Source organism: Notothenia coriiceps, unplaced genomic scaffold (genome assembly GCF_000735185.1).
Source record: "Notothenia coriiceps isolate Sejong01 unplaced genomic scaffold, NC01 NC01_scaffold00037244, whole genome shotgun sequence".
Classification (NCBI taxonomy): Eukaryota; Metazoa; Chordata; class Actinopteri; order Perciformes; family Nototheniidae; genus Notothenia; species Notothenia coriiceps.
This window is the reverse complement of record NW_011369945.1, coordinates 25,846,633-25,856,843: the sequence shown is the minus strand read 5'-3', so window position 1 is coordinate 25,856,843 and position 10,211 is coordinate 25,846,633. Positions and strand designations below refer to the sequence as shown.

Below are 10,211 nucleotides of genomic sequence, written 5' to 3'. Positions count from 1 at the left end.
TCGTTACTATACATATATACAGAAGGAGGCGCGTCCGATAGCACACCAGATGTGCGGAAGTGATCTTCAACTTATCAGCCTCCACTGAGAGGGACTGTGCCGTTGGTAGACACTTGACTGCACTGGAGGATGGAACCCTTCGACATGTGTAGTCATCGATGAGACACCTCCTTGCGGACCTCTCGTTCCGGGAGGAGAAACATCGTCCAGTTGTGACGACCTTTAGGTGCGGACCATTTTCTGACAACAATTCTTTTTCGAATTCAACCAACTTTTATCCGTGGCCCCACCAACGTGGACTGGTTTAGACTGATAAGATTATCTAAGACAAGAAATTTCAGTGCATAATACGTTTTAGGTGAACAGTACAGAAAAATATCGTAGTTGTACACAGGGAGACACATTCTGTTAGANTTCAGACACACAAACTTTTCAACTTTCAAACTTAAGCGGTGCGCTCCCAGCGCACGTACCGGCAGTGATCTACAGCAGCGGTTTTCAACCAGTGGTACGGGGACCCGTACCACTGGTTGAAAACCGCTGCTGTAGATCACTGCCGGTACGTGCGCTGGGAGCGCACCGCTTAAGTTTGAAAGTTGAAAAGTTTGTGTGTCTGAAACGCTATGTGATACAGTACAGTTTACACAGCACAGTACATGTTCTGTAGCTACTATTGCACTAAATGGTAACACTTGAATACGTTATGCAAATATGCAACTTGTTTGTTGAAATGTTAATAAATGGGAGCTTCCTCAAACAGCCATCTCTTTCCCGACAATCCCCTCTGTGCACGAACCCTTACATATGGTAATTAAACATTAAAACACCTGCGGCTTATAGTCCAGTGCGGCTTATATATGTACACATCATTCAATTTAGCTGCTGCGGCTTATATTCAGGTGCGCCTTATAGTCCGAAAATTACGGTACAAACGTTGTTTAGTATTTATAGTGTCATAGCTAACTTCCCACTTGCATCCAGACAATTTGAAGAAAGTTTGCAGAAGCTAGACTTCCTTTTTTTGCTTGTTTCATTTCAACAGTATTTGATCCCTAACTAAGGACAACAGAGTGAAACCCAAACAGTGAAAGTGAATTAGAGAAAAGCAGATCTGGTCACTGTGGTGTCAGTGAACTGTGGCTAAAAACCAAAACGTTGTTGGAAAAAAAGATGTACAGGAAAATGTTTTAAAACATGTGCCCTAACCTCTACAGCCATCTCAGAGAACTTCTCCCCGGCCTCTCGAACGACGTCCCCCAGCCTGAAGATGGGACACAGAGGGTCTCCTCCTCTCTGACAGCTTCGCAGGTAGGCGTCGTTCATGTTCGGGAGGATGTTCCTTCTACAACAAAAGATGGACTTTAAAATACACAGAAACCAAAAAATGATAAAAATAAATAAATTAGCTCAATGCTTAAACAGTTTGATGATATGCAAATGAGAGATGAAGAATTGTAAATAAACCCAGCCAGAGGAGAATAGTACCATTTTTTTAAATAGTTGCACCCCGACTATTTTCCCACAAATATCATCTCCTTTACTACAGAATATATACATTCTTACTTTTTATGACATTAATATTTCTCAAATATACATTAAGGTGTGAGGAACAACATACTTTAAAGCTAATTCAGTGTGTTGAGGTTTTTCTCAATGTTTTTTTAAGATTTAAACTGCGGCACACAAAGCTGTCTAAAGTTAAGAAACTGTTTCAATGTACATCAACATACAGCTGCCTCACCGGATGTAGTTGAATGCAGGAAACCTGATATTGTTTTTGATGAGGACGGTGAAGTTCTCAGCTGCTGCCAGCAGTGCAGGCCTGCATCAAGGACAATTATGAACGTTATGCAGTACATTTTCATTGGGAAACACAGATTAAGAAAAATACTCTAAAAAGCCTCTGCAACATCAGCAAACAGCAGAAACTTGTTGCCGATGTAGATAGTGTAGCATTTAGCAGCAAAGGGAACAGATTTCCCTCGGAAGATGGTGGAGACCAAAAATAGAGCTAAAAGAGAGACAATGCGATACACTACTGTAAATGAAAAACAATGTGCAACTTAAATGTTATGATGTCAGTGTTGTGTTCACAATGTGTGTTATATAGGTTTTAGGCATGTAAATGGTCTGCAAAGGCTCAAATCCCAAACTTCACGCAAGAGGCCCCCATCACATCTTGGGAGGGAAATCTGTTCCTTTCTCTGCTAAATGCTACACTATCTACACCGGCTAGTGTCTAACAATGTCTGCTGTTTGCTGATGTTGCAGAGGCTTTTTAGAGAATGTAACTAAATGATGTGTCTCATATTCTCAATCACAACAGAACAACCAATCGGAGCACACTGGGCTCTGGTTTCAGGGTGAAAATTGGTGCAGCAGAACAGGCAGTGTGAGAAAAATAAAGACCTTTTTGAACATTAAAGTATGTAAACATGTCACAATAGAGTCACAAAATACAAATATGAACCTGTAAATGTGCATCATATGTCCCCTTTAAGTTATATTTTGTTGTATTTGTTTTTCAAAATGATATCAGAGGATGAAGTTAAAGAGGACACCATTCTCATGTTCAGGTTCATATTTGTACTTTGGGTTACAACTAGGGCATGTTTGCATGCTTCAGTGTGTTATTTAATACACCCGTACCCACCCTCTGACTGATACGCTCTATTTTAGCGCATGCCTCTTTAATTACCCTTCTGGAAATGCCAAGTTTGCTTTGATTGGCTTGCAAAAATATATATTCTGCACATTAACAAGCTGTGGGTGGAGACCCCTCCAATGGGGGGCAATATTCTAATGAGCCTGTATTTGATATGGCTTGTTGAATCCCATGTTTTCTGATTGAGGCAGCTCACAAAAAGACTTGCCCAAGTCAGTGGGTTGTTGGGCACTTCAGATAAATACAGTAAATGTATGTGCAGTTTACCTCGGAGGACTCCGCTTTGTTTCCACTGGACACCAGGCAGAGACCTCGCAGGTTTTCCTCAACACGTCAAACTTCACACATGATCCCGTCTTAATCCCTGTACAGGGAAATAAACAGTGTTGTATTTCAACTCAACGGATTCTGTCACAACTCAGTTAGAAAAAACGTAGAATATAAGGTGTTTAAAGTTCGACTGTGGCACAAATCTTTAGCAGAGAGCTGAAAGCTACTGCCTGAGGATAACACTGCAACACGTTATCGATAAATTCCTCTTCCTCTTGTGAAAACTGGTGTTAAATGAAACTTACTCACTTGGGAAAAGAATGTGTTGGCAGATAAGACAGAAGTGAGATATTCAATAAATTATAGTCACACAAAGTTGCCTCTACAAGTCTAAATAATTTGCTTTCAACAGCAATATTTTTGACTTGTATCAACACTATTGTAATAATTACATTTTTCTTCCAACTAAATTAGTGGACAATGCTTCCAAAATGAGGTAAAACAGAGTAAACAGATCTGTTGCATGCAGCGGTGGAAAGTAACTAAGTACATTTACTTATGCACTTGACTTAGGTGCAATTGCTTGTTGAGCATTTTCTGCCACTTTCTTTAACTCCACTACACTTCAGAGGGAAATGCAATGAACACATAAACTACGCTCTATTATTTTACATTTAAATAAAACTTTATTGACCAAGGGTCAATAAAATAACCCCCACATTTACAAGATGCAACATTGGATGGATAAACACATTATTGCATCAATAGTTATAATGCAATGTTTCATTTTGAAATTAGTTATTTGACTTTAGTTCATCAAGTTTACGTTGATGCATATTCTTATATACTTTATGTTTTGTCGGAGTTCTTCGGCACAATGGTGTTAAAACTTTTACTTCAAGAAGGCTAAATCTAATTTCAGGTCAATACTACAGAAACCCACATTTCATTTACAATAAAAAAAATGCTGCAAGAAGCTCAAAATTGAAACAGGACCACAAAAAAGTGACCATTGGCTTGTTGATGTTCGCGGATTATAAAGTAGGCAAACTGTCACTGTTTGCAGAGTTAGTCTGTTTCATAATTGTGACAGCATATTTGAAATGGCTAGGTTAGCTACGTTAGCTAGCTAATTTACAGCAGATCCGCAATAACATTTGAAGGAATCATGCGATCACTTTGTCATAAGCCAAAAATGTATTACATTTCAGGTAAGTTTCCACTGACAGTTTTCCAACTTTATAATCCCCGAACGTCAACAAGCGCTCCGGTCCCAGCTGTGTGCATCACTTTTTATTGTCTACCGTTTTGTAATTGCAGCGTTTCGTTCATACAGGGCTTTTAGAAACATTGTTGGTGAAGATGTTTCTTTAGCTGCATGTGTTTTGGCAGGTGTTGTTTATTATATTTGCATACTTTTTTGAAACTGCAGCGTGTTTCTCAGAATGGAAACGTTTTGAGCCGTTGCATCGCGTTTGCACCTGTAGGCCACATCCTTTTTTTTTTTTAAACTGTGGCTTTATATTGAAAAAAGAAATTGCAATCTTGAGCACTGTCTTTGTCTCTTTTTCTCCCGCATCTTGACAAATCTTCTATCATTGGTTGCATGTATAGTAGGCTTTACATTACCCAGGTTACTACAGTACTGTAAGTTGAGTGCATGTAAATGTAGAGAAGGAGCAGTGAGTGTACCGTGGCTCTGCTGATCCCAGCCTCCTTTCTCACAGTCCTTATCAGTGCGACACAAGCTGCCTTTAAGGGGAACCTGGAATATAAACACTGCTGCGAAATAAGTAATAACCTTTCATCGGAATCATTGTACAATTAGGAGCACCTTTAACTACATAACATGTAATCAATAAGATGTTAAAAAAGAGCACCTCTGGGCATTTCCCCTGCTTCTGATTCTTTGTCATGAGGACATTGGTCACCACAAAGAAGGAGTTTTTTTCCTGAAAGTCAGAAAAGAAAACATAAATACTGCTCTTTACCAAAGACCTAAAAGAGTGGTAGGAATGAGTGATAAAGCCTGGACATGACTTAGCATTTTACCAGTTCTGGATCTCTCTTCTGAAAGTCAGCGTTTTTTCTTAACGTGTTTTAGTTGGCCTCCTAAATAGGGTCTGTAGTTAACACAAGCTAAAGAAATGTTTGCGTTTTGTTCTACAACATTAAATATGTCTGCAATTACCTTAAGCTTCTATGTGTTATAAAATGGGCAATTGCTTACAAAGCGACTAACTGACACTACTAAACGTAAACACGCAGAATATTGGCTGCTTAACGCTAGGTAGTTAGCTGGTAGTTTGCTTATGCATTACGTTACGATACTTCAAAAATCACAAAGAAAATGTAATGGGGTTATAATGCTGAAAATACATAAGTATCATGTTTGCCACAGATCTTACTTTCAAACCCTAAAGATTTTTGTCAATGGAGCCCTTAGCCGCTTTCACACCGCAGGACTTGCCGTACTTTAGTGCCGGCACTAAAGTACCACGGCACTGAATCCGCCAGGTGGCTAGTGCCAATCGCATTCACACCGCAGTACTTTCCCTGAGGCAAGATTACGCTGACGTCACTTCGTCTGCTTCTTCTCTGGGTTTACTGGCAGGCAACAAAACCACTTCACGGCGAGTACAAAAAAAAACGAGAGAAGAAGAACTACACGGGGGAGGGGGTATAAAGCCCACCCGCTGTACATGATATATATATATATATAGGTAGGCTCAGCAGACAGACCGTAGTGCAAAGATAAAGTGTCACATGATTATCTACTAAATAGTGAATTCAGCATCAACTTCACCAAGATGAAGTTCATATCTTCCTAAGATACGTGTTACTTTATGTCCCTCAAACCAACAAAATGTCCAAGCAAAGAATCATGTGCACCATGAGGCTGGGTTATAAGGGTAATTTACAAATAAAATACCCCATTATAACAATGGACTTTATCTTTATGTATTTATTATATATTACCCCCTCAGGCTGATTTTGGAAAAGGACATTAACCGTTGTTTGTTGTTTTTCACTTATTTATCTAAAACAAATGACATGATAAATTACTTGTGTTTCTGCCCCTGCCATTTCTACACAAGGTTGCAACATTGTAGATAAATTCAACCACCGACACCTGTCTGCTCTCACATTCTTCTATTCTGCAAATTTGGGGTGGGACACAATAAATAAAGCTTCGCCAGTTTGTTTGTTTTATTGCACAGTCAAGACATAACAATAATGGCATCACGCCGCTCAAGTAGCTTTTGCGAACATCGCTGAAAACATTTGGAGTTGGGAACTGCTTTCTGTAGAAGCTGCTGCATCCCGTCCTCAGAGTAAATTGCCAGAAGCGCCGACACTTCCTCATCATTCCACCGCTCCGGTGTTGTAGTACGTGTGGTCATAACTGCTTTAAAGTACAAAAAACTACTCGCTCAGGTGTGGATGTGGTTTTGTAGCGAGGAAAAAATGGCTGCCTAACAAAAAAATTCAGAGTTTAACGGGGCGTGGTTTGCAATTCGCCCAGCCAATAAATGGTAAATGGACTGTACTTATATAGCGCTTTAACCAGTCTTTTAAGACCCCTCAAAGCGCTTTACATACTACATGTCATTCTAGGCATCGAGTAGTGGCGTAGTGACAACTGGGCACAAAAGCAAGCGACAAGCAAACGCAGCAAGTCGACTGCGGCCGAGGCAACGAGTGACTCGACGATCGTCATGACGATCCACGATCACAGCCGCGTCGCCCACAGAGTCCGAAGTCTACCCGAACGCGTATCGTCCACGTAAACATACACATGAAGTCATGTCGACATGTGTTTGACTGTTTGAAAAGTGACACCGTCAACCATGTAGAAGCAACTTCTGACGGGTATGGGTATTCTGGGGCTACGAAGCCTGCAACAAAACCGGGCGCGTCACAAACGCCGTGCGGAGCAGGGAATGGAGTTAAAAAAGTGCTGAATCAGCTGATCCCAGGATGTCGGCGCGCTGGATCCATCCATTTCCAACAGCTGATCAGCTGATCAGCTAATCAACCACCTTTTGGGGATGCGTGTCGCGCTGTTTCTTTTCGGACGTTAACAGTTGTAAAGGTAACGCCCCGCCACATAGTGCCGATCGGAGGACGATTCGAGTACAATTATTATGTTTGGCTCTTCTGGGCAACATTTTAGTTAGTTCTAAAGTCGCTCAATCTCATAAAAACACGAGTCTAGTGCTAGTGAGATGTTGTCCGGATGGTGAATTGCGGCTTAGTCTCATTGACAATCTGACACCGTTCTAGCCCGCGGCGGCCAGTCCGATGCGACCTTTTTAGAATGGGTACTCGGGTAGATTCGACAACATCATAATCGCCGGCCCCTGAGCGTTAATTTTTTTATTAGATTAATCTAATGTGCCGAAACATTAATTAATGTCCAGCGACTGAATTTAGCGGTAAAATAGCGGGTGATATTTATAAACTGCGACCTCTTGTCAGCTCTTCGTTAAAAAAAGTGCTACCTAAAATCGCATATGGTACATTATTACTGACTTATTGTACTTTCGAATTCGTAGTTTTGTAACCGAAATAAAAAAAAATACACCAAGAATTGGCTTCGTGGTTGTCTTTTCACGGTTAAAAACCGGTATTTCACATCGTTATCGTGATAAATCCTTATTATCATGTAAAGTCTCTAAGTCCGATCCGGATATTCCATCCATCTGGAAGACGATTTGCACTATTGTGAAACAAAAAATTCAATTATCTTATGAAAGTTCATGTAAGTCTTTGTAACCCTTTGGGACTGATAATCTTTTGTAGAGAGACAACGGAAGTCTCCGGTATTGTCTGAACAACTAAATGGTTGTCTAACCCTAAATTTTTTAGAATTATGTAAAGTCAAGGTTGAGAGAGGTCTATTGGAACCGGTTTGTTATTTGTCAAGTTGTATTTCACGGTCAACGGTGTGTTGCGATTATTTAATCGAAGCTTGTATTTCACATTGGTAAACTTTTTTTTATTTTTGCTTCACGGCTACCAAACACATAAAACTAGGAGAGATTAGGGAGGTATAAGAAGGATTAAGAGGACATACTTATTATATATTATATAAAAGAGAGACAAAACAGATATATAATCGAGAGAAATAGACAACCACAAGAGATGCGGCATACAACCACACAGCACCCAGAGAAACAAACACTAGAGCACGCAACAACCGGGATTGCAGGTGCGGATCGATAGGAGCGGCGATCCGGGAGCGATTACAAAACGATAACTCACTCATGAACCCGACTACACGGACGAAAAAAAAAAAAAAACACTACGAAAAACAAAAAAATCTCACACTATTACCGGCTTAAGGCAAAACGTATAAACGTTTGTTTGGCGACTGGAACCGAGAATAGCTGCGACAGGTAAGGCAGGCAAAAAATTTTTGTTTTACAGGGTAGGTGCCGGGGCCGGTCTTGGTTTCGCCCAGAGTAGTCGAAGAAGCAAGTGCAAACTGATAACTAAGTGACACCAAACAACGAACAGACTTCACTTAACTTGCAATCAACCGACGAGGTAACTATTAGCATGGGGATTTGAGTAGTCGGACTCTTTGCAAGGCGACCACGTTTTTATTCGCACGCTAATTTTACGCGACAATTAAGAAACAATTGCCGCAATTAACAAACACATTAATTCGCAATTAATTGCGCAATTTCAGGCCGGGAATCCAAATATATAACCTTACCATGTGTTGTGATGTGTCTGTATGGAGCGCGCGGTGCGGGTGGACTGGCTGTGATGCCACCGACTCTTCGCTACGATCGACGTCCGGCGCTACTGTCGACCTCCACACTTTCGGTTCCCGGGGGTCTTCACGCGGCCTCAGAACTACTCCGACTTCATAAGCACAGCCCGGTTTGCGCGGCCCGGAATGATGTGAATGGAAGTCACGACGCGGGCCTTTGTGAAAAAGGGTAATGACATGTAAGCCGCTTTCTCACCAGACATTGATGCAACCTATTATTAAAAAAATTTGATTTGATTTAGATGGGTCATACTTGCAAACATATCGGGAAAATTTTTTGTAAGCACAGGAGAAATCACGTTTTACACGACTTATTGCATAAGACTCTCAATAAAAGGAGTTCGTAGAGCTTACTTGCGCGTAGATTGGCGCTCGTCGCTGCGGCGCGGCGGGCCGGTGCAAGTACAATGCACAAGGTTCAGTGATGTACTCAAAGAGTAAATGGGTACCATACGTGTTATTGTTGCCTGGTATCAGCTGAAATGACGGTCGGGTGCCTCGAACATGTATTACTTCTGATATAACGTGTACAAACGACGGGATTAAGTAAGTAAACATTGTGTAGTAATATGCAAGTGTACCCGACATACGTACATTTAGAGCAGTTAAGCGAAAATTGCCCATCACTGGAGATTGGTGGCAATCACAGCACAGTCCACCCGTGAGCAACACACTCCACCCGCACATCATTATTCCTGAACAAACGTCTGTTCGCGTCTGACCGGCGGTCTGGACGTCGCGTTTAAAGGCTAGTTGCAGAACGATTCACGCGACGTACTACGCAATCAGTAAAATCGGCTGAACGGAGCTCCGAAGCAGTGTACCTCTGCCAACTTTAGAGGCGCTGTTTCTGCCGGGCGGTTCGGAACTCTCGCTCCGGCGCCGTCGCCGCCGGCGTCAAGGTAGAGGTGTCCGGACGCGCTTTTCGCTTATACGAACTACCCTTTGCTGCAGCTGACCCAAGAGTCTCACCGCACTCGGCAGAGTACCAACCAAAAATGGTGCACGACCCAGACTCTCTTTGGAGAAGGTTAACCGAGCCGTTTTCAACAACGAACAACAAAAACACATGTTTTGCAAAGGGCCTGATGGCACAAAATGCAGCGGGGGAGGTAATTGTAAAAAGTATTAACAAGGTGTTACACATAGTAGTACTTTGAATTTCATAGATCGATATACAATATGATATGAACCGTGACGAATAGGCAAAAGTATCGCAAATATAACGAGCATCGTATACAGTATGTGCTGACGAAGTATGACGAGTGTCACAGTAACAATAAGTATGGGGAATGACAAATAAGTAGGTAAGTTAAGACTAAGGATGTACAAAATAAGACATCTAACACATGTAATGAAAAGGTGAAATGACGATGAACCAACGGTGAGGACCAACGTTCGATTGACGTAAAGCAACCGAGGTGGCGGATGGACGAGTTATACGACGGTGGTATGTGTTATTTCAACTTAGATTAGACTGTCCTGTGTTTC

At 41.5% G+C, this 10,211-nt stretch overlaps 1 protein-coding gene across 1 annotated transcript; it reads right to left on the bottom strand.

Moving 5' to 3' along the window:
* Window positions 1-1,035: 1,035 nt before the first annotated feature.
* LOC104965470 (P2X purinoceptor 4-like) lies at window positions 1,036-8,983 on the bottom strand. The gene is made up of 8 exons (XM_010794425.1): window positions 8,974-8,983; window positions 8,661-8,875; window positions 4,816-4,887; window positions 4,628-4,700; window positions 2,933-3,029; window positions 1,742-1,822; window positions 1,207-1,342; window positions 1,036-1,056 (listed from the first exon to the last, which is right to left on the bottom strand). Exons 1-8 carry the CDS (start codon window positions 8,981-8,983, stop codon window positions 1,036-1,038), a joined length of 705 nt encoding a protein of 234 aa, XP_010792727.1.
* Window positions 8,984-10,211: the final 1,228 nt, after the last annotated feature.

Excerpts from the sequence above, each read along its gene's own strand:
- LOC104965470 (XM_010794425.1), bottom strand. Across the intron at positions 4,701-4,815 it reads AGCAGGGGAAATGCCCAGAG|GTTCCCCTTAAAGGCAGCTT; the intron begins GTGCTCTTTTTT and ends TTTATATTCCAG. Across the intron at positions 1,057-1,206 it reads TCTCTGAGATGGCTGTAGAG|TTAGGGATCAAATACTGTTG; the intron begins GTTAGGGCACAT and ends TGTTGTCCTTAG.